At 41.0% G+C, this 25,030-nt stretch overlaps 1 protein-coding gene across 4 annotated transcripts in view; it reads left to right on the top strand.

Moving 5' to 3' along the window:
* The first annotated feature begins 215 nt into the window (after positions 1-215).
* The window catches only part of FBLN1 (fibulin 1), a 76,018-nt gene continuing 51,203 nt past the window's right edge, over positions 216-25,030 (top strand). Inside the window, exons 1-4 of one of the 4 annotated variants that reach the window (XM_064421152.1) lie at positions 216-646; positions 1,946-2,137; positions 14,622-14,721; positions 22,633-22,768. In XM_064421152.1, the coding sequence (XP_064277222.1) occupies positions 535-646; positions 1,946-2,137; positions 14,622-14,721; positions 22,633-22,768 (540 nt within the window). In that variant the 5' untranslated portion in view covers positions 216-534. Of the gene's footprint in view, positions 647-1,190; positions 2,138-2,624; positions 2,868-14,621; positions 14,722-22,632; positions 22,769-25,030 lie in introns of those variants that run through there. The other 3 variants (XM_064421151.1, XM_064421154.1, XM_064421153.1) reach the window with 3 other exon arrangements.

Below are 25,030 nucleotides of genomic sequence, written 5' to 3'. Positions count from 1 at the left end.
GACATATGAAAAATGGTAGCTTGGAGGTTGGAATGAAACACTGGCAAGGTCCTGCTGTAACTGATATAAAATCCTTTTAAACGGAGTTAGGGCATTTAAAGAAGATAGAGAAATAGACCTGCTTATGGTAGAAAATCTCCCAATTAAAATCCCCCCCCCAATAAAATCAGCCATCCATCCTTCTTCCCCTTTTCCAGCTGCCCCTTCCCAATAAAATAGAGAGGAGAAAACCAACCAAAAAACCCCACCAAAAACAACAACAACAAAAACCACCAAAAAAAACCACCCCGACCCAAAAAACCAAACCAAACAAAAAAAACCCCCAAAACCCCAAAACCAACAAAACTCTCCCTCCCAAAAAAAACCCCTCACACAAAACCACAAAAAAACAACAAAAAACCAAACCAAAGCAAACAAACAAAGAAACAACAACAACAAACAAACAAACAAACAACCCTAAAAAACCCAAAAAAACAAAACAAAACAAAAAAACCCCAGGAGTTAAAGGAAGACAATGTGGACATTTGAGTGTGGATGGAGGTCAGTTCTTGGAAAACTCTGCAATATATGTGGGAGGCAGCACCAGAAGGGCGTTGGAACCAGGTTCAAAAGGAACAAAAGGAAATGGCCCTTCACACAGTCACTGGTAAGTAAGTGCATGAAACCAGTTGCCAAAGGGTATTTTGGATGATAAAGTTTTACAAGAACTCATGGGGAGACATGATAAATACCTGGACCAGAAATTCACTGAGGGCTACTAAGTACACGTAGACCATATTTCACTGAGGAAATGCCCCAAACTCAAAGGAACTGAAGGCTGGGAGAGTAATTGTGACAATTACCACGTGTGTTTTTCTTATTCATTCTCTTCCACTGCTTTACAAATGTGGCTGAAGACAGGCTATTGAGATAGTTGGACTCTTGGCCTTAAGGTGGTATTTATGTTCTTGTGTTAGAAAAGTTCAAATAACTTGGTGTGGAGGAAAAACACACATTCAACTCTTACTGACTTAAATACTTTTTCCATTTGGACGTTTTGAGGGGAAATACTCAAAAATTGCATTATTGAGTAGTTACAAGAGGAATAGCCCAATCAGACTCTGCGTGGCACAACCTGGAGGCAAACACACAATGACTTCCAACCCTTTGTTTGTGTAAAATCGAGGGCAAAGTATACAGGAGTGTTGAACTCTCTGTGTGTTCCATCTCCATTTGCCTGCAAATATTATCCCTCCCATTATCTGAAAGATCTCAGCAACAGCATTGCCAACTGGGTCCTCTGACCACTATCAGTGTTTGTGTTCCTGTTTAAATAAGATAAGGAGGTTAAAAAAAAAAGAAGAAAAAAAAGAAGAAGATGAAAAAGAAGGGAGGGGAGAGAAAGGAGAGCTGCCTCATTTGGGTTGAAATTCTCATCCTGACTTCTTGAGAGTAGGGGGAGGGAAGAAGGGATTTTTATTTTCCCCGATGAATTTCATTGAAAGATTCTAGAATCTCTCTCCTTTTAAAAATCATATCTGATTGACAAAAGCTGTCTTGGGGTAAAATCCACGGAAACACCTAGAAGGGGGGGTTGAATATCTCCCCTTTAGAGGTTAAACCTCTGCTAGGTGGTTTCTTTTGTTTTATTTTGCTCTGCCTTGCCTTTGTTTGTGGCTTTCCCCTGCTTGGAAACGAGAGAAGTCGCTGCACTTCTCTTTCACAGAATCAGTCACGGCGGGCCGAGGTTCAGGCTGAGGATCCGCAGCTTCCCGAGCTCAAGGAGTCACTTTCAGAGCGTGTGGGGGCGGCGGGGTATCAGAGGCACCAGGCTTCGTGCCTCCGAGCTGCGCTGACGGCTCTGTTCTGCCGAGCACTTGCAGGCTGTATAATTAAGCGGGCAGGCACTGAATTAAATCTTTGTAAAGCCCACCGAGCGGGGGGTTCACTGCGAGCTCTTTTCCAGCCGGTCTTGGGCGGCTGGGACAGCAGCAGCAGCAGCAGCAGCAGCGAGCGAGAAGGGAGAGCCCGCCGGACGCCTCAGGAGAGCCGAGCCCCGCTGGCAGCGAGCGCTCCCCGCCGATGGACAACCTCGGCGGGCCCCTGCCCCTGCCCCTGCTCCTGCTCCTGGCGCTGCTGCCTTCGCTCCGGGGACAAGGTAAGGGACAAGCCGAGCGGCTCCAGCCCCCGAGCCGCCCCGCTCTGCCGGGCATGGGCTGCCGCGGGATGGGGATGGGGCCCCCTTCTTCCCCGCGTCCCTGCACGTTCCGGGCAGGCTTTAAAGCGCCGCTGCCACGTCCAAGTGAGCAGAAAGGCGTGGTGTGCTGCCCCCGCCGCTGTCCCCGGGCGGGCTCGGTGCGAGGAGCTCTGCCGGACGGGACGGGCTGTGCCCGGGGAAGGGGGAGCGGGGTCGCCCCGCGGACACCCCCGCCCGGTGGATACGGCAGGAATCGCGACGCGCCGCGGTGCCCTCGTCCCCAGCGGTGGCACCGCTCCAGGTGATGGGTCCGAGCCCGGTGGGCAGCGCAGGCGTCGGCTCCGGTCTGCCGGACACACAGCTGCACCCCAAAAGCACGGGAAACTGCCCCCGCAGTTCAGGAATGCCGGAGGAGAGGGAGGAATAGCGGAGCAAAGGATGCAGGCTTTTTGGAGACAAAACGTGGAGCGTGTGCGAGTGGTACCGTGTGATGTGGTTGCTTTTGAAAGCAGGGATCTGGATCCGAGCCATGACTCCTTTCCGTACTGCACGCTTTTTTCCTGATCTCTGTCTGAAGAGAGGATGTGAACTTATTAATTCATTGTAGAAATCTCATGCAAATCTTAATTTGTAGGAGGTGACAAAGAAAGTATTTGTCCTCTGGTGATAATGAATTTATCACAGCTAACAGGTAAGTGACTTTTCCATTAGAGTAACCCCAAGGGGTCCATTGAGGTTTCATTACACTCCAGGCAAGTACTTGGAAACACATGGTCACTGGCCTAGGCAGACAAAAGCCAGTGAAGTAAATAATTTGTTACTATCACAATGTCTTGAGCCTTGGATTTTCATATAGCAGAGCACTTGTCACAGATATCTCTCAAAATACCTGCTTTATAAATAGATTTTAGCCCTCATTTTAAAGAGGGACACAACAAGACGGTCAGAAGACCGGCATTCACCTCCAGAATCAAAATAGCTCCTACTTTGCTTTAGACAACAGAGCACATCAGCAAAACTGTGGCTTTGATGTGTCACAGTGAGCAGGCATAGTAATTTTAAGCATTCAACATTATTGTAGAACATTGATAATTTCAGTTTGTAACCTCTGTACATTTAACCTTAGTTACTGGATAACTTTTTAGAAAACTGGGAAGGCGTTAGCTCTATAGCTTCAGTTTTTTAAAAGTTTTTTTTAACACAAAAATTATCAGTAAAATATATATCAGGGTTTGATTTCCAAATTAGAATCCATACTCTAATTTGACTGAGAATTTCTATTTCTTAAAGCTTAACAGTACACTGGATAAAATTAGATTTAAATGTATGAAAGCAGGTGAGGATCCTTACTTAGGAGATCAGCATTTAAAGAGTAGACTTCACTAGGGTGAAATAATTAATCAATATTGAATAATAATCTGTGTTTAGGAGGTAAATGATGTAATTAAATGGTGAAGTCATGTTGTTGAAGTCTTTGGGGCAGAGCCTGTGCTCCCCTGCAGGTCTGGAATGAGGGGCTTGGAGCAAAGAGGAGCTCCTATGTGCTGTGGTGATACAATTGCCAAGTTACTAGGATAGCGTATTTATGAAATACAGTTTTCTTCTGAATTTGTCACCATCAGTTTTCTTAATTGCTTTTCCTTACTAATGAATCACCAAATCATCAGTAGCTCTCAAAGTCTTCATTCTGAAGAAACTGAAGGGACTGCCTTCAGGGGAACTGCCCAGTGCACATTGACATAGGGTATGTACATCATTCTTTGCAAGAGTAAGGATCTTAAAACACTAAAACATTTCATGATGCAACTTTGTTTTACTGTAAACATTGCATTATTTAACACCTATCAACTACCATAAAATGAAGAAGATTAATTCCACCACCATGGCCAGTCAGTGTATTAATAGTTCATCCTGTAGCTCTCTCTTTGGCACATCTTGGTACTGCAGGCACAGTTTTAACTCACTAAACATCTGGAAGCTTGTCTATTCAGGGGAAGCTTACTGTTGTAATAAAAAAAAATGTTCCACTGACTTTGTGGAATGAGTTTTATTTTAAGATTATGATTTTTACATGTGCTTTTATAACAGTACATTTGTAAGAAGTATATGGGTGGAGGTAGGACACATAAAAGGCCAAATCTGTGCTTTCTTGTGTGTTACCATAAAGTCTGCCCCAAAAAATCACATACTACCAGTTCTAAAACATGAGTGCTACCTCTGAATTAGTTTTTGGTTGAGTTTTTAGTTGAGTTTTGTTTTAAGAGGCCATTTTCAGAAGTGGCATTTTATTGCAATCAGGAGAAGAGCAAGATGTTAAAGCTCTTTGTTTTTCATCTGTGTAATTGAAAGCAGACGTGTTAGTGAAACCCAAGAGAAACCCCCATAAACCAGCTTATCAAGTTACTGCAGTATATTTATATTGTTCTGTTAGGTTTCAGGCATTATCTGAGAGTAGGTCAATACACTTTCAAAAGTTATTTGTCATCCTACTTTAGCCCATTCTGCAAGTTTCATATCAAATTTACATGTGTTTTCAATAAATAGTTGTGTTAAGACCAACTTGTTCTACAATACTTCTATTCCTATTTTCTGAAATGAAAGATGGGCTTTAGCCCTCTGGGACTTGACTGAAATAGTTAACTGGGACCATGAAAGATTTTGAGTTTGGTTTTTTGAGTTATGGATACTTCCAGAGAAGTAGGTGGTAAAATGAATTCAGTAAGCAGAAAATCTGGGTTTACTTGATTTGTAAAATGTCTGTAGAGAATAAAAGGGGATGAAACAGAGAAGGTCAAGAAAGAGAGAGCTGAAATCCAAACAAAACATCTTCAGAGCACAGGCAAGAATTTCAATGGTAACACAGAGTGGGTTAGTAGGAAAGAGATGAATGAACAAAGGCTTTTGTGAAAATGTAACAGAAAGTGATGGTTGACTGTTACAGGAAGCAAAGAAAATTATTGAAGTTAAGAAATAACAAAGTAAGCAGGTAATTGTAGCCAAAATAGGCAGAAGTTTTGTGAGCACTCTGGAAATGTTAGGCACTCATGTTTTTGTGTAGATTTGATGGAAGGAGATAGGCCAGGAGTGGGATTTTAATAGTTAAGTCATCACACAATTAAATTGGGAGATTGGATAGCATTGCTCCAAGATAAGATGTAGAACTGGAAGCAGAAGGTTGAGAAGATTGCAGGGTAAGAAAGAACAGAAAAATTGTCTGTAAAGAAAGCCATGAAGGAGTTGCCAGGAGCAAGAGAGAAAATATAGGAAGGAAGAAGCCACAACAAGCAAAAAGCCTAAAAAGGAGAGAAAAAGTAAGCACAGATCAGTGAAGAGTTCCAGAAAAAGGGCTAGAATTACTGGCCATAATATTTTGTGAATAAAAATTAGCTTAGAAATGCTCAGAATAATGTCAAGTAAGTGGGGAAGGAGTAGACAAGGACCTAGTGAGATGATCTGCTGGGTGATTTACAGTGACAGTGTACAGTGAGGGGGAAATTGTGACAGTCACCTGCATGTTTATCACACTTGGCAAGGTTACTTGCCCTCTGGTGAGACTGAGGACAGTCCAGAACAAATTGTGTTGAAAGTCTCCTCTGATCAACAGGATGCAGCATGTCTTAGGCATCTCCCATGCTTGTTGTCTCCTCAATACACCAACAAGTCTTTGGCTAAGGAAGTTCATTAAGTTTCTTCTGTTCACATTTTGAAGCAAGCAACATTTCTATTTCCCTCAGCACTAAGGAGTACTTTGTCTCTGATTTGTACCTCCTATGAGGTAAGTTTTAAGAAACTTAAAAGTTTTCAGAAATTACCTTTTGGATTTGAAGTATGTGCTGCTGTATCTTAAGAAGAAAATAAATTTCAAGATTTTCAGGGATTTTCATTCACACTCTTTTCAGTTAATCAAATTACTGTTACATTTTCATTCAAGGAAAGCTGATGTAGTTTTGGGTACTGAGTGCACAGGTATAGGAAGTATCTATAGGAAGTATTGTTTTCTGGGTTATGGTAGCACCACAAATGAGCAATGATGCACAAGGGTGCACTATGTTCCCCAATAAATAAGGTTTTTTTTCAATCTAATAAAAATCTGGATTGACACTTTAATCTTAGTAGTAAAGAAAGCAATACCAGAAAAGATCTTTTTTATTAGTGCTGAAGTGTACAGATGTAGAAACACTTTGTGTGTGGTATATTCCAGCTTTTTAGGGTGTTTCCAAGGATTCATGAAGCTTTGGAAGGATATAATGTGCAAATGCTACTTGCAGTACATCCATTGGAAATACTGCCACCTTCCAGCTTTGCTCTTGTCACTGACTAAATTTCAGATACTGAGTACTTTTAATATAAATGCTTAGTCAGAGAGTCTGGGAGAGATAGATACTGATTTGTGGCTCAGTATAGATAATTGCAACATGAGAAAAGTCTCATGTAAGAGTTCTGGTAATGTTTTCTCTAAAATGAAACCTTCCCTAAAGCATTGCTATATATATATATATATATATATATATATATATATATATATATGCAAAAAAAGGATCTGTATTTTCTTCCTGCTCTGTTAAGTCTGTGGTTCCTTCCATACTTGAACCTTGACCCATTGTGCTATAAATTTTATCCCATCTGCTTAATGTTTCCTGACTATTCTTTAAATATAGCAATACTAGAATATCAGAATCTTTCATCATTGTCCATCATTTTTTATATTCAGCAATAAATTTGCTGCCTACAGAGTAGATACATTTTATTTTAGCAGTATATAAAAGCATAGTTATTATTATTAATTTTCTAGTCAGATGAAAATACAGAAATCCCAGTGTGAAAATGTTTTTCCTGTAATCATTTTACAGGAATAACAATAGAAATAGAAATAATTTTATAGCAATAAAAATGCTTGAACATATATGTTCAATATTTGGAGATGTGCTGCTCTGTCACATTCTCATGTCCTTATTCAAGTAGCTTTATTTTGGATATATACATATATTTGGACTCAATCCAAAATTCTTTAAAGTCTACCTTTAAAGAACTGTCAATTTACTGCAGTACATTTGGGGTCATGGCCTTTATACAGATGAACAGGACTAGCAATAGGCTAATTTTAATACCCTAAATAAAAATTTCTCATCACACAGTTTTTCATTATTTGACATGAGAAATCAAGAGAAGATTAAATTTGCTCTTAAATGAGAATGCCATATTTGGCACTTTTCCTGTGAGGTTATTTCATTATTTGCATGATTTTCTCACAGGGGGAAAAGTGAAGGGCAAGGTTTAGCATGCATTTGTCAGGCAGAGCAGTTGCAGTTCTTCCAATTATGAGTCTTTTTTTGTATGTCCTTCCATGTCATCTTGTGAGTCTGTGTTCTTTAGTCCTCTTGTGAATGCACCATCTTTTTTCATGTTCCTGTGAGTATGTAAAGTCTGGGACAGAAACTACACGTCCTAAGCTGTTTACACAATGCTGATTCAGTGGACTCCAAGTTTCTCTCAATACTTTCTTATCTTCTAGAAATTTTCAGAACAGTCTTTATTCTTCTAGTCTTAATATCTTTTGATCTTCAGCCTCTTCATGGAAGCACAAAAAATCACCTATCAAGAAAAATGAAAAAATAGGTATTAATTTGTTCCCAGGAAATGCATCCTCAGGAAGAAGCAGTCTTCAGCTACACAAAAGGTTGGGTGTTTAAGAGGTAGCAACAAAAGAATGAATTGAAATGTGCTTTTGGAGTGAACAGTGAGGTAATAAATTATCAAAAAACGTCTGTTGCTGCTGAATGTATGAGATCTTGGAGCACAAGAGGACATTGTCTAGACAAGCTTGGGAATCAACCTCACTTGATACTGATTTTAAACAACTACAAAGTGCTCTGCCCACAAGTGACTGAATTTTATCAGTTCTCCCTGAAAGTAGGGAGTAAGACAAGATAACCTCTTGAGGCCTTCTATATCATTATCTTTTCTGACATTTTGAGATATATATCTAGATATCTTTATAGATATCTAAGATGCCTTATTCCTGCAATAGAGGGAGTTGTCTTTTCTAATTTTTAGTAGCCAGTTTCCCACTTTTAGGAAGATATTTTTTCAGACCCAAGGCATAATAAAAACTCTGCAGTAAAGCATGTGCTTTCCCCACTAAGGACATAATTAATTGCACCATAGCTTTGCCTCTGTCAGGCCTGTACTCATCACCAGCTATTGCCATGGAAGGTTTTAAGAACTTGTTTTATAAACAGCACACAGATATCTCATAAAATGAGGTTTGGCTGTATCTGAAAAATCTCCCTAGTTGTGTGATGGCCATTGCTGGTGCTACCAGAGTCACATTCCCTCTAAATGAGTGTTCTCCAGACCCAAATAATTTCCAGTAAAATGTTGGCTGTTTTCAAACCAACCACAAAACACACTAACATACCAGGCATTTCCTCTAGGGTGCTGCTGCTTTAGTTACTGTGTTAACTGGGTTTCTTCGGTGATTTCAGCTGTCTTGAAATAATCACTCTCAGCTGAGAATCCATCTGAAAGTAACGGCTCAAACCCTTTAAACATGTTTAGAGAGGATGTAGTATTTTTTAGCTATATGTCAATTGTCTATCAGCCCATAAAACTCCAGTATTACCCCTCACACTTGGATGAGAAGCCCAGAGTCACAGATCCTCTTTGGGGGACTGAGCAGGACAGGAAAGGGACAGCTGGTGAGGAACACAGCCTTGCATCCTACAACAAATGCACTGGAGAATTCCTCCTGGCCCCTGCTGCTCTGGGTGTTAGCAGAGAGGGTGTCCTGGCTCCAAGTTTTATGCTTTTATTATGAAGTTCGGGCTGTCTTTAAGGGAGCCTGTAAGAACATTCTGCCTGAGCAGAATGACCAAGAATATCTTGCTGTCCAAAGATGACTAGGGCCACAGGTCAGCTGTGTCTGTTCATTGTACCCCATCAGGGTTTTGGTGCATTTAATGAACAGTCTTGAGCTCTTCTCTGCAGAAAAAGAAAAGCTTCTATTCACTTTTATTCTTTCTTTTCATACTAAATGGAAGAGAGGCATCTTCATTCTGAAGAGATCCATCTCATACTCACATTGTCTCAGATGAAGAATGGCAATGCTTTCCTGCTTTGCTCCTTTACTTCTGGTTCAAACAATTTGTTTGATCATAGGGCCAGATTTTCTGTTCTACATCTTTCCCTTTCATGGTTTAAGGCCTCCTTCACCCTTTCCCCTGCTCTGTGTGCCCAATCCCTAGCTTTACACACAAGATGAAGATGAGCAAAGCTGTATTTGTCATGTTAGTCTATTACCAGTTGGACTTTTGAAGTCAGCTGGCTTCCCTCTTTTCTAAACATGTCTCCAGGTCTATTCAGTACCTTAAGAGGCCAGCCAGAGTGTGTTTGCATTGCCAAAGACAGCATTTCCACAGTTTGTTGTAAGAAGAGGGAAAAAATCAAGAGCACACATCCCAGCTGCCAGCACTGTTGTCCCTGCTACAGAAGCAGCTGAGTTTGTTCACCTGATAACAGCCCAGTGTCATTGTTCAGGAGGAATTAATTTGGTGTAGCAGACCAGGCCAAGCACACTTTGTTTGCCCTGAATGTTGAGCAAAGAGGAGCCTTGGTTAAAGGGATATGCAGTTGCTGTAGTTTTGTGAGAATGCAGATGTAAAGGGAGATTGGAAGACAAAGAATGTGACTCTGAGTATTATGGCTGGCCAGTCTGTCATCCTGAGGATCAAATTCTGTAACTTTTGGAGTTTTTTTCCAGCTGGCAGTTAGATGAATGAGCATCACTAGTGAGAGAGTTTTCTGGACAGGGTAAGAGACATTTTATCAGAAAGGTACACAGTGGCTGCTGAAAGTGGTTTCCTTACTGGAAACCTAAACCAGTGTGTGCCTGCTGTAATCACAAATTCCAGAAATTCTGCATGACATGCTGTTACTGAAACTTGTTGGATTAGTGCAGAGCTCTCCCAGAGTCTATCTGTTGCTGTATTCTCATATGCTGAGAAGTGATGATCATGCTTTGTTTTCTCACATTCCACAGTGCTGAGCCTCTTACAGAGCAAATTGAGTGAAAGGCAAGATCTGCACCACATTTTGCAAACACAATAAATTCAAGTGCTTAAAGGATTATAAATATCTTAATAAGAAGGTGTGATTTTGACTCCTTGACCTGGACTCACTTCCAAATCTACACCCAACTACAGCTGGTTATGTGGGCTGGGAAATCAAAGAATTTGAGGGTCACATCACTGGGTGCCCTGAAGGACAGGCAATCCTGGCTGGCACTGGCTTGGTGAGCCCACCTAGGCTCAGGTGTCACTTTGGGTTGGTTTCACCATCAGGCTGATAACTGTTCCATAGATCAGTAATGAAGAGCCATCCAATCCTGGAATGTATGTAGGCCTTTCCAATAGAGGCAACAGTGGAGAATAGCTGCTGTTGTAGACTGTTACCTAAAAAAATCTCTCTTTTTGAAGTAGCTGCAATGCTACTGCTATGAAATTTGTCCAGTTCTTTTTACTCCTGCTTATCATTTGCACAAGAAACAATTCAGAGGTTCTCATTCCAGGAATCATGCTTTTTTGCATTCTTCAGCTTATCTTTCTTTTGCAAAAAATATTCACTGCAGCAGCTGAATAAGCAATTATTGCATCACAGAAGTCTAAGGTTATGCAGATATTAACCTCATTTCTTGCTTTGAACTCCCACAAGTTATTGCAATCCTGTTAAAAAATCCTTTTTTAAAACAACATTTTCTTGTACACATCATGTCTGTGAAAACATAGTTCTGAACCAGCATATAAATGCATCATGCACAAATAATGTTTGAATATTTTTGACTTTAATCATGCCCTATCTGATAGATTTTCTTCATGACATCTTTTGTAAAATTAGAGAACTTAGTTCCAGCTGTGTTTTTTGCTGTCTCCTTCCCAAGACTCCTGAAATCTCTCTCACAGTCCAACATACACCAGGTATCCACTAGGACAGGCACCCTTGCTGTTACCATACTAACAGAGCTCAAGTTCTTTTGGATGCTCTGCTGCACATACCTTTGTACAGGAACAAAGGAGGGATAAAGCTGCATTGGATTTTATCCAAAGTAAACCTGGGATTTTCTGAACAAATCAGTAAGCATGCAAAATTACTGCATCTGATGAATGATGCTCTCCTATTAACAGAGCTCTGGTTTATCCTCATATTTTTCTGTCTTGTGATACCACAAAGCTGAATCAACATTCCTCAATTTTACAAAATGGATCTGACACCGTGTTTTGGCATGTTACAACTTTCCTGTAGGGTTTCTCCATCCAAATAAAAGGGCACATTTAATCTGAACAGAGATGATGCCACCAGCATTTCCCACAACTGCACTGTCTTTAGGATGCCTGAGATTTCTGATTTTTTGATCGTCGCTGGCACTGCAGGTCTGAGGTGTGCCAGGAGCCCACCAGCTGAAGTAAGAAACGTGGTTAAGTCAAGAAAAAAACCCCCAACTATTATTTTCAATGAGATTCCTTGAGTTGTCATAATCAGAGTAGTTTCTACCTTGTGCTTCCCACTGCCTGATTCTTTGCCCACCCTGCAGTACCAACTCATAGTTGGGAGAGGCTGCAGGGAGGCCACAGCCCCTCTGTGCCCTTGGTCCCCTGAAGAGGGTGCAAGAAGGCACAAATAGCCTCAGTATGAACTTTTTGCACAAGGATTTCCAACTGGCACATGAATGTGCACGTGTGTACAGCTGAATCAGCTACAAAACTGCACCTGGGAGATGGTGTGTCCTGTTTCTAAATTCTTATTAGCAGATCTTAATGCCCAAATGGAATTACTTCCAGTGCAATCAGAGGTTGACACCTAATACGTGAGACACACACTTTGAGATTTTGAAAGAGTAGGGATTTGCCCGTGAACTACTGTTTTTAAACCAAATTGCAAAGCCAAGAGAAAATATTTTTCACTGTTTAATTGTTACATTTTAGAAGAATGGCTTTGAGGGTGGAGCACTTTTTTTACTGCTTGTTTTTCACTTCCCTCTATTCTCAGGAGATGTCTGGCAGGATCTTTAGAGGGTATGAATTGTGATGTCACCAAAACAATGGGCCTGGACCACAGTTCTCCTTCAACAAACTCTCCATGATCCTTCTTTGCTTGGATGCACTCCTTCAGACAAGCTTGCTTAGCTTGGCCTGCTTTAAATTCTTGGGTTATTTGGTTGGAGTAGAGGTGTGTTGCCAGGGCTTGGAGAGAAGAGCTGGTGTCCAGAGCCAGGGATTGTCCTTCTGGGGAGGAACTTGGCTAAAGACTCATTTGTACAAAGCCCTGCAAAAACCTGCAGCCAGCTCTGCATTTCAGTTAAATGTGTATAATTTTTCAACACGCTTAAGATTGATTGCAGACAGCAGCACTAAAAATAAGGTTATTTGTGATGCTTTGTATGAAATTTGATGCATATGATGTTTGTCAGAGAGGGTCCCTAAGCCCAAAGAAGAGCTCAGACACAAATGCATGGATTTCAGGCAGAGTTTTATTTACTAGACTAGTTTAATCCGAAGCATTATAAATTGCACTTAGCTTTCAGTCACTGGCATGAATTCTGGACACACTGAGGGATTCAAGAGAAATATTGCCTTGACTTAGTAATGACAGAATTTTGACCATTATTTTGGGTAAGACTAGAAGAATGACCTGGGTCACAGAATACAGAGCACTGTTACAAACCAACACTTAAATGCAATTCTGTTAGTATTCTGTTATAATGATTTTCTTACTAAAACGTGTTTGCTTTACTTGATCCAATAGTTTTGATTGTTCTTTACTGTAATAATTCTGTAATACTGCTATTTTTGTTGACAGTCCTTTCACAGGTTTTACTTATCTATGCCTAAAATGATCTGTTTCTCCCAGTTTCTTCTCATTTAGCAGGTCTTTGATTCCCCTAATCATCCTCCTAATCTTTCTTTACACATTTTTCATTTTGATGTAATCTTTCCTAAGCAGGGAAAGCCAGGATTCTGTGCAACTACAGAACTATAGAATTTTGCACTATAGAATTGATAACTGCCTTAAGAGTACCTACCTCAAAATAACTGATGCGTCCTAAACTCTCACTTAACTCTTTCATTTTTTTTTTAAATTGTAATCACTAGTTGGGAATATAGGTTGTTCCCTGCAAAAAACCCCCCTGAATTACTGGAGGGAATTATTTTCTCTATGTGTTTCCATCTGCTTTTGTCTTCCCCACATGTGAACTCCTTGATGACCTCAGATGTCTTTTCCAACCTGAATGATTCTGTGATTCTATGAAGGTGATCAGCTTGTAGTTTCCCAGGTCTTGTCTCTTGTTCTTCTTGAAGTCAGGGAGATACTTGTTCTCCTTCATCCTTTGGGAGCTCCTCTCATTCACCATGAGCTCCAAGACCATTGTGTGTAGCCTGGCAATGTCACCATCCCTGTCCCTCAGCACTTGTGGGTGAAACCTGTCAGAGCCATCAGTCAAAAAACTTAGGAAACAGAGAAATCATTAGAAAGCTGTTCCTCTGGAAAACCAGAGAGGGTTTTTTACATAGTTTGCATATTTGTTACACAAGGAGCTGTTCAGTGTTCAGACTACAAGACAATTAATAGAAAAGTGTGACTCCTGTTTTATTCCAAGTTCTGATACACCTGCTGTGCACTGAACTTTTGCTCTTGGAACACGAAGCAAACCTGTAGTGCTTGTCAGTTCATTAACAGTATTCAGTTTTATTAAATTAGAAGCTTGCAAAAATATACTCTACACAAATAATTGTCTTCGGGGTGGTTCCCCTTAGTTGCAGTGTTGGTGTAAGTTGGTAACAGGATTAATTTTTCTTTCATATGTTAAGTGATCAAAATACCATGTACTTTTTTGTTCCTCTCTACAATACTTTTGCATTTGCACAGACATACTTCTGAGTAAAAAACTGAAAAGAGATTAACTGGATAATAACCTCAGGAAAAAAAACAGTTCTGCAAATTTTCTTGTAATGACATTAATTTTTTTTCTATCAGGTATTTGATTTATCCTGTATTTTTGAGAATTTTAAAAGGTTGCTTATTGTTACTGCTGCTTTTAATAAAGGAGTGCAATACCAAAGATCCTTTTATTTGGCAGGACAATCTGAACTGGTTTCTGCCTGTGTATCAGTCCCTAAGCTGTGTCTTTGTGTGGAATGTTAGGAGAAAATGCAGCTGGCTTCACCAAGAAAGGAAAACCTCCAGCACTGGGCTGTATTGCAAGGTGCTGACAGGTGCTTTGTTTGGCCATGGCTGCCTTTTGTATGGGTGCCCTGTTTTGTGTGTGTAAGTCAGGGAGGGAAAAACTGACTTGCTTCTGTTTGGTTGGGGTTTTTTAACTGGCAGATTCAATGCCACTTGTTAAGATTGTATTAAATATATTGTGTTTTTCTCTCTTTCCTCATTTCTACAGATCTGTCAGTGGAAGAATGCTGTGACAAGGGTGTTGAATGGGCAAACAAAAACAGAATATGTGCTTCTCTGCCGTTAATATCCGAGTCTAGAGAATGCAGGTAAGTAGTCACATATTATGTATTAAAACACAGTTTATACTCTGATATTAAACCATAGGAATGGCAGGTGTTAAAGCTAACTTAGAAGATGAAGCACCCAACTCTTACATCCCAGCTTTTCAACTCCATATGTAGCTTTGGGGAGTACTTCCTGAATAGCTACTTTTCATCCAATTAAGTCCTTTTAATTTTTGGTGTAAGTCCAGCATAGATTCACCCAGCCCTGACCCATGTGGCATGTACTGTCTCTTGCTCAGAGGTTTTCCCTCTGTGCTCTGCTCACAGGGCTTGGGCTCTGCCTGCAGTCAGGGCATCTCAGAATGGCTGCACTGATATCTCCAGGCTTGTTGTGGATCTGGCCACCTGTAGCTATGATATTTTATGAAAAATCCTTTGCTAGGATTTTTCCCTCCTGGGAAGCTGAGGAGCTTCAGGAGAGAAATGTAAACAATAACTATCTGCTGCTGTGGAATGCCACAGGTGCATCTTCCATTGGTCCATGTGGATTGTTTCCAATGGATGACCAATCACAGCCACTTGTGTCAAAGCTGTGAGCAGTCACAAGATTTTGTTATGCATTCTATTCTTGTTCTTTCTAGCCTTCTGATCAATCTTTTCTCTCTGTTCTTTTAGTATAGTTTTAATGTAGTATTTTAATATAATATATACCTTAATATAATAAATGAGCCTTCTGAGAACATGGAGTCAAGCCTCGCGTCTCCACACATGGGGCACCAAACACAAGAGCCACCTTTCTGGGCAAATGTTCATAAGGGAACACAGCAGATCCTGCACATGACTAATCTATGATTTGAATAAGCACATGTGTGTACTTTATGTAGGATAAATCATAAGTACATATGTGAGGCAGCCTTCTGTGGTGCTGCACAGGTAATTGTCCTGCAGTCCTTAGCTGAACTAAGCTTTGAGTTCCCCCACAGAGTGATTCAAGGAGATTCCTAATTAGTTCAGCTCAGGGAAGGAGCCTACAAGAAGGATGGAGAGAGACTATTTATAAGGGCTTCAAACTGACAGAGAGCAGGCTTAGATTAGGAAGAAATTCTTCTCTGTGAGGGTGGTGAGGCCCTGGCAGAGGGTGCCCAGAGAAGCTGTGGCTGCCCCATCCTTGGAAGTGCCCAAGGCCAGGCTGGACAGGGCTTGGAACAACCTGGGAGAGTGGAAGGTGTCCCTGCCCATGGCAGGAAGGGTTGATGAGATGAGCTTTGAGGTCCCCTCCAACCCAACTATTCTGTGTTTCTATGTGATTCTATGAAATGTATTTGACTGTAGAAAATAAAACCCCTAAGGTAATATACAGATTCCTTAATTCTGCTGAGAATTGATAGGATATTTCTTTTTGGTAATCTACTAAATGAAATAATGAAAGCAAATGTTTAATTAAGATTTTGATTCTACTGCATCTCTTATGTTATTGTGGCATTTGTACTTTTTATGTCAGTGATCATTTGCATTATTTTTGCTGTTACATGCACTTGTTACATTTAATTAGTGTGGCAAACAACTGGTAGTTTGAGAGGCAGCTTCACAGAGAAATTTGTATTTGAAACACTTTGCTTTGCTCCCCTCTACTCAAACAGACTGATTTAGCCTTGGTAATTATAGAAGGGTTGAGTTGATCTTTATTACAGAAAGAATGTGTCTTCCAGGGAAGCTGATCTGTGTTTTATGACTTTTGCATTTACACTGGCATCAAAAGCAGCCTCTTATGCAGAAGAATTGACAGATAGGAAATAAATCCAATTTAGGAAATAGTTGAGGATTCATAAGAATTACAGACAAAACAGAGGCAGGAAAAATAGGAAACCAAGTTTATTGAACAATCTGGGAGTGAGTATCTTGATGATTTAATAATAATTTGATTAATGTGAGTTGAGATTCTTCTGCAAATAATTTATTCAAAATATTTTAATTTTAGAGACTTACTAGGAGTTCATATGAACTGGAGAAAAATTCACTAATGATCTAGCTTTTGTGCATAACTGAGATGTAGTTAAGAAAATTATACTAGCAAAATAAAAGGCACATATTCTGTGAGAGGTATGAGCACTTCTTGACAAAACCTTAAGTTGATAAACTCAGTTTGGTTGCATTTATTCATGACTGCATGCTCCCCATGAAGCTTGGTTTTGCTCTAAAAATCACTAAGTAAAATTGGCACCTTGGAGCACTTTTTTAAACACCAATATTATTTTACTCCAGTTGTAATTACAAACTGTCATATCTGTGAGAGGTACAGAAAAATCACTTTAGGATGCCATGTCAGACACAAAGGTCAGGGCCAAATTCTGCTCCTAATTTCTGGTGTAACTGGAGCCAGGCTGAGCACTGAGGGAGCATGATTCTTTTTGCAGGCACATGAGGGTATTGACAATGATGTTGTACATTTATTCCTGCTGCACAAAGATGGGAACAGAGCTGGGTTCATGGCCCTAGCTGAGATCTAGGCAGGTGAGAATAGGGGATTGGGAAACAAGCTGCTTTGTTAGTCAGATTTTCAGAAGGACTTGGTTCCTTCTCAGACTCCTGCATGAAGTGGAAGCTGCTGGGGGCCACATGTCAGCATTCCTGGGGTTGTTTAGACCCCAGCTGGGATCCCCTGGCCACCCAGTGCAGTGTAGGGTTCACCATCTGACTTGAGTGCTCTAGAAAAGTGGGAGGGTAGAAAGCCATATCCCTTGATGTCAGGGGGAGTTGTTTGCCCTGGATATTTCACCTTCAGTTTGCAACGTTAGCAGGTGAGTATAAGGGGAAAATGCATTCTAGGTGAGCAGGCTTGATAAAGTTCCTGAAATAAAAGAGATTTCTTTGCAGTTATTGTGCAAAGACTGTGCAACGCAGAAGAGAATGGGTGTGAGTGCTTTCCCCAGCGTGCTTTACAAGAATTTCCACACTTGTTTTGAATCATCTGTTCAGAACAGGAGTATCAGTGGTGTTTCGGATTCAGTCCCTCCCTCAAAGGAAGCCCACTGTTAGAGTGTCTTGTGTGAGGAACCAACTGGTTCACTGAGTTGGAATTGCATGCCTCTGGCCATTTCCCAACCATTTAAAATACATCCATACTAATCATAGAACCATGGAATGGATTGGGTTGGAAGGGACCTTAGAGACCATCCAGTGCTACCCTTGGCCAGAGACACCTTCCACTATCCCAGGCTGCTTCAAGCCCCGTCCAACCTGGCCTTGGACACTTCCAGGGATGGGGCAGCCACAGCTTCTCTGGGCAACCTGTGCCAGGGTCTCACCATCCTCAAGGGGAAAATGTCTTCCACAGAAAGAATTGTTTTCCAGCCCTGTCATTCTCGTATCTGCCATGCATCTCAGGAACAAGGTGACAGTTCTGGGTTCCAGCACATTTGTAGTGTGGGAGGATAGAATATAAGAAAATAAAGATAGTGCAGAAAGTAATCTCACTCCTAAGGAGTTGCAGCTGGGCCAGTTAGCAAAGATTAGGAGCAGGGCTGATTTTAACAGGCCACAACTGCAACCAATAAGAAGAAGAGTGCTATAAAAAAGTGGGTTGGCTGGTTGGAAAGGAATTGGAGTTAGTTGGCTACTTGGTGAGGAGGAAGGAGTCAGTGCTCTGAAGAGCTGCCCACAAAACTACACCAAGAAGGTATGAAACTTTTGTGATAAGGAGACAACAATATGTAACTTTTGCAATAATATACTCTTGAAGTACTCTTCTCCCAAAGTCCCTTGTGGTTCCCAAGGGATCCAGCTGTGTCAGTGTCACTGAGTGTGGTGTGGTTCACACTACAGCCATACTCACTCTTTTGTCCTACACAAGGTGAGTCAGACCACCTGTAAAGTTCACAAGTTCCAAAAATCCTCCAAGTTGCTCTTACTCCTGCTTTAAGCTGAGACAAGGCTCTGGGCCCAATGTCTGCAATCTCTCACTGTGGTTTCTTGCCCCACACGTGATTTTATCTCACTGCATTATCTCTCTGGACAATGTCAGTGTTTATCTCTGTGTCTTTTTGACTCAGTTAATACAAGTGTAGAATTTTAATGAGTAATATCTCTGGCTGTCATCACGGTGGGTCTTTTCCCATTCATTCATTTTCTCGTGGTGTGGTTAAACTCAAGGCAGCTGGAAAGAGCTGCCAGTTAATTTTGGAACTCAACCTGTCCAATAAGTCTTCTTCCTTTCTAAGTGAAGAGTTTTCCCTGCACAGATCTCTTAGCAAGTGAACTTAATTCCCATGCCAGAAACAGTCTATCTCCATATGGTATTTGCATGCCTTTAACAATGTGTAGCCGTTCTGGAATTACACCAGGAATAGCATTATTTACTGGTGTTGCAGGAATGCATGCTGAAGAATCCAAGGCTGGAAGACCTAGCTTGTTTTTGCAAAATCATTCTTTTTAATTTTGATATTTTGTCCAAGACCTTCCACTGTACACGTGAATAGCACGGACATAGCTTGAAGGAAGTAGAATGAGAGAGACAGAGGGTAATAAAAGTATATCAACGAGACATTGTTTTCAGTAAAAAAGTTAAATTTTAATGCTTTTATGAAAATAAGAGAAATAAAACATAGATGATTATGAAATCTGTACTGGTTTAGGAGTGTATCCTCTGGACAGGAGAATAATAAATGTGAAAATATTGTGGATGCAAGTGGGTGTGTAAATTTTCATTTGGGAATTAACTCCATGAAAATCAGCCATATTGGTTAAATTTTAGCAGAAGGTAAAAGTGAGAACATAAATCATGATTTCTTAACTTGATTAATAATCAAATTATCTAGTAGTGAAATTACTTTTAGATCAATATCTGAAACAACAAATAAGGATTTTTTTCAATGTCTTGGTGATTTTTGTTCACTAGTGAGCCATGAATGAATCTCATCCTTCAGAAATGCATGATTTTACCTGAAATATCCTGAATGAATATCAGTTATGAGGCCTCATGCTCCTAAAGTTTCAATATTTAATGTTAGACAATATCTGCCATATTGTGAATACCTGTTTATTTTCAGAAAAATTCTATTGCTCTCTTTTAACTGAAAGTCAGAATAAGGCAGATAAAGAAAAAAAACAGCTTTTGGCTTTTTAAAGTATTACTCTTAATTAAAAAAACAAACCAAAAATCAAAAAAACCCAGACTCATAGAAAGGTACTACTTTACTTTCTCCATTTTTAGAGACCAATATTGTAATGGTCCACAGTCTGTCAATGGTACACCTGGAGGTATAACACCAAGAGACAAATCTAAATGTCCTGTTGGCTCCTTCACCTTGCTGGGGAGCAGAAAGAGAGCAGGTATTAGCTGAGGCTGGGAGACACTTGTGATTTAGGGAAGACAGGGAGAGCCCCTGCTCATCTCAAACTCCCTGGAGCCTGCCTTGCTGCTTGATCTGGCAAACAGCAGCACCTGGGCTGGTGGAAGAAGAAAGAGGAAGACCAGCACTGTGCAGGTATTTCCAGCATTTTCCCTGCCATCTTTCAAGGAGTTCAGCCTCTGCCACACTGGTGTTTAGAGTCTCGAGCAGTATTTGCTACCAGTGCAACTTGGCTGTAGGATTTGGGCAATGAAGTGTGATTTTATTGTTGTTGTTCTCAGAATGAACAAATGGTGTTTTAATCCAGTATCCAATTGATGTTTAATTCCTTGTTACAGTTGGGGTGGACCACATGACTGATGAATACAGCTGTGGGAAACATTTTAACAAACTTTCTTGTTTTGGTTGAAATTGCCTGTTTTTCAGAGATTTCAAAGAGTTGGCTTGTGTTTGAAAAAAACAAAGCCACACCAGGAATCAAACAGATCTACTGAAAGACTGCTGTTGTTTGTTTATTTGTTTGCTTGTCTGTGGCTGACATATCTAGCTCCTCAAGAGAATCTGAAGGGGTAAAGAGGCTGGAAAGTCTCAGCTCCCACACTCTTGGGCTTGGAGTTCAGTTTTCAGAAGCTTCCAAAGCCCTGAAAGTCAGACCACCCCGGAGCTGGGCAGGGAATGGAAATTCTGCTTCAGAGGGAATTTCAGCAACAAAAAAGTTACATATTCTTCCAAACTGGAACTAAATCAGATATCAAAAACTTCAAATATCCTGCCAAATAAAGTTACTGGCCTGGACTTAACTTCTTGCTATGATTTTAGGGTCCATTTTTGAATAATTTGTTCATGAGTTTATCCTGGCTTTTAGTTCCAATGCATTGATATATCATGGCTGTTTTTGTCCAGTGAGCCTGCACAGTCAGGTCATTACTGATGATGGAACTGTACAATTCTAGAGTGGCTTGGGTTGTAAGGGATCCATGTACACTCTAATAAATAGGATTTGGAATCTTCAGGATTGTAGCTGGACAACCTGGCCTCACCCACGTGCACAGAGATGCACAATCTGAGCCCAGTACCCACATGTCCTCTGCTTTTAGTTGCCTGGCCTTAGAGCTGAGGGAGCTGAAAGGTCATTTTATGGTCCTGGAGAGGAGGAAAACTCCTCCACAGGGGATGCATGCTAAGCCATTTACCTCAGGTGATGGTGGGAGAAGCCTGTGGTTCAGTAGTTCCACTAACTCACTCCTCTTCCTGATATTATCAAAATTTCCAACAGTGGGATAGGGGATTTTCAGGAGTACAGGGTATTTTTTTCTCTGTTTCCCAGTGTCTGTAACAGAAGCTGGTGGTGGAAGAGCTTTATCCACAAAACTACCCAGCAAAGCAGAGTTACACACAAAAGCAGAGTGGGGAGAGGAGAAAGGTCTTCCCTGGGCTTTGTATTCACATGACAGTAGCAACCAGACTGGAGGAGTTTAAAGCCTCCCCATGCAGATTTTTTCCCCCTGCAGGAACAAGTTTCCAGTTTGTCCACTGACATTGAGATAAAATAGAATGATTTAATGAGCAGTGTAACAAAACTAAGTTTCTTGTTCAATTTTATCCTGTCTCCTCTCCATGTCTCCCTACCCTGAAATATTTTTCTTTCCCTTGTCTTTTTTCCTCTTGCTTGCAATACACTCTGCTCTTTCTCACTGTGACTTCCCTTGGTGTCTTCATTTCTCTCCATTATCTCCAGGTGTCCCACAGAACAATGTTCTGATCTTCCTTCCACATACCATACCTGTTGATTTGGGGCAGCAGGTGTGAGGGTAGACTGGGATTGCAGGTTTTCACAAGACCCAGGGCCTGACTTCTTGTCACATTCATATTTTCTGGAAAAATTCCTTCGCCCAGGATTTTTCTCCTGGGAAGCTGAGAAGCCTCAGAGAAAAAGGAAAGCAATATTATCTCATTTGCTTCTCCTGTGTTTTGCTCCTTTGGAATGTGTTTGGAGATTGTTTACCAACAGGTGATTTTTTCATTGGATTCTGGTGTGAATTGTTTTGACTCATTGGCCAACAAGTGCCAAGCTGTGTCAGGGCTCTGGAGAGAGTCGCGAGTTTCATTATTATCTTTTTAGCATTCTGTAAATATCCTTTCTGTATTCTTTAGTATAGTACAGTTTAGTATTCTTTAATATAATATAGTATCCTAAAATAATAAATTAGCCTTCTGAGAACATGGAGTCAGATTCCTCATTCCTTCCTGCCACGAGGGACCCTGCAAATACAATAACTTCTCCCTTCCATCAGTCTCCTCAGCCACCAGCTGTTAGAAAACATGCCAGAATGCAGCCCTGAAGTCCTTGAGCCCCGAGGCAGGTGTGGTTAAAGTTACCCATTTGTTTAAAAAAGTTGTTAGGGCAGACTGGAAGGTAGGTGAGCAATGAAACTGTATTAACCATGTCGCACAGACAATCTGCCTCCTGCCAGAGAATATCTTCATGTTGTAACAATGCTCCCACAGAAACCCCTTTCTACGCAAATAGTAGAAGTACTAATTGCCAAGTGCTGCATCACCTGTTCCTGATCCACGTGTGGCATTGTTCTCCCCTTTGTTGCAGCATGACCCAGGTGCAGTGCTGCCGCAGCCAGCTGGAGAAGCAGTCCTGCTCCGACGGGGTCGAATTTGCCAACGCGCGTGAGGAGTGCGAGTCGCATATTGCCAAAAATTCCACCTGTGAAGCCGAATACTTCAAGGTGAGACACCAGAGATACTCCTCTTTGTCTCTAAGAAGTGGAATTGAGGTTATTTAGGGTTGGCCCTGAAGGTTTTTTGACTTGATTTGCATCACGTGAATATTTTTTTTCCCGCCTGCACCTCATGTCTCTGTTAAGGTTGTTTGCATGGTCCTTCTATGAAGCCCTGTTCAGCAAAGCAGATTGTCACATTGCATTTTGGCTGAGGCAGAGGGGAGAATGCAAAAGGGTGGAAAATCTTGAATGGGTAATTGCTCAGAAAACTACTTTTGCATGAAAAGAAGACATCAGTGCTGTAGTGACAGATGGGTGAGAAACTCAGACGCATTTCAGACTTCAGCTTCCACTGAAGCATTGTGGCCTAAGGTCACTGGTCAGACTCGTTGGTTTTCAGTATTGGTGGTCCAAAGGGGTAGGACTGAAGTTAATTCTCTCAGAGTACTTATAATTCTAGCTTGTGTAAGTGTTCTAAGTTAACATGACTTTGATTTACAGCTGGATGGAGAGATCTGTAAGCCTGTGATACCAGCATTTGATATCAGAATAAAAATGCCTGTTGTTGACATCTGCAATCAATCTGTGCCCTGCCCTCCACCTTTATTACTGTCTTTGCCTCTCACTGCCTGGAAGGGAGCATAGTTATACCTTTCTTTAGAGTATTTTTGGAAGAAAGTTCCACCAGTAAGATCCTGACTATGAACCAGTCATGAACAGCTTTGGTCTTGTTATGGATTTCTTTCCATGGTGATGAGAAGAGATGAGAATGATTTTAGTTCTTCCCACTGCTTCAAGACGCTGAATGGTTCATTCAGTTAAAATAAAAAAACCTGCTGTACAGAGGATGGCGGACAGTTTCATATTCTAGAAAATTCTGGCTTGATCTGCTCCTGTCAGTGGGATGTCACTGATTCTAGGGCGGGGAAGTAATCCAGGCTCTCCCTGGGAGCAGAAGAAAGGTAACCCATGCTAATGAGGCTGACACTTGGGTTCTCCTGAGTCTGTCTGCACGTGTGGGATCTCCTTGTCCCATGGTGTCTCCCTGAGGGGACATGCATCCCTTGTTGATGATGTCCAGGTCTTGGCACACAGGAATTCCTCTGTACAGCCTTTACTATCTGAATGCAGCACAAAATATTTCACCCTCTGTGTCAATATTTTGAAGGGCTCTGAGCAGATGAACAAGGACTGATGGTGAGGACTCTGCAGACCCAAGTGCTTGTTACCAAAGACAGGATTTTAGCAATAGAACTCTTTTAACCACATGCCACAGGACAGCTCTAAACCAGAATGCAGCTCTTCAAGGAAACCTACTGACTCACCAACTGCCTGATCTTTCCCTATTGAAATGTGTCAACATGAGGAAAAACACTTAATGGTGTTTTTGTAAATGGCCAGACTTCTTTAAAGATGGCAGATTTTGATAGTGACAGTTTTATTGTTAAACAAATTGGACTGGGCCTTGATCTCTGGCTCTGAGAAGAAGTGGCTGTCAGGTAGCTGCTGTCCTTCCCCTGCAACACACAGCACAGGAGGGCTGTGCTGGTCTCAGAACACACTTCAGCCTTGTCTGATGGAGTGCTTGTTGCCATTAGAGCTTGCTGGTATTTAAAATTTACAGGTGATTGTGGGGTAATGCCCTGAGCCCACATTCTGTCCCTGTTTAATTTACTGGTATAAACATAGCCTGAGTTAATTAATCTTTGTGTGTCACATTCTGCCCTTCCACTCCCTAAGAGGAGCATCCTACACTTAACAGCTTCACTGAGGTAGGGGTACCTTTGAAGGTAATCTGATCCATGGTGGACATAGGTGACTTATGATCTAATATCAGTGAACAATTCATAATTTCTCTGTTGAATACATTTTGAATTTGATCACCTTGAGAAGATCAGTGTCTGGAAGTTGTGTCTTGCTGTAGTAAACAAACTTGAATCTCTTTTTGCCTAAGTTGGTACATTTTTTCAGTCTTAGGTCATGTCTTTTGGATCTTCTTTGTCTCCCTTCAAGGAAGCAGAAAGAATGATTTAGTAATTCAATTAATAGGATTAATTGCAGCCCTTTGCAGCAAATGAGGCAGCAAATCTTTCCTTTGAATCAAAACTTGGGATTGGAAAGAAGATAAAAAGACCATATCTCAAAAATGTTTGCCTTAGCTTTTACACATAAAGGCAACAGGCATAGGAAATGATGGGCAGAATTTTTTCCTCTGAGCCTTGGAAAAAAAAAAGGGATGCAAAATGAATGATTAATCTCTAAAATCTT

Source organism: Passer domesticus, chromosome 5, assembly GCF_036417665.1.
Source record: "Passer domesticus isolate bPasDom1 chromosome 5, bPasDom1.hap1, whole genome shotgun sequence".
Taxonomy (NCBI): Eukaryota; Metazoa; Chordata; class Aves; order Passeriformes; family Passeridae; genus Passer; species Passer domesticus.
Note: the sequence above shows the minus strand (reverse complement) of the source record. Positions and strands in the feature narration are given on the sequence as shown.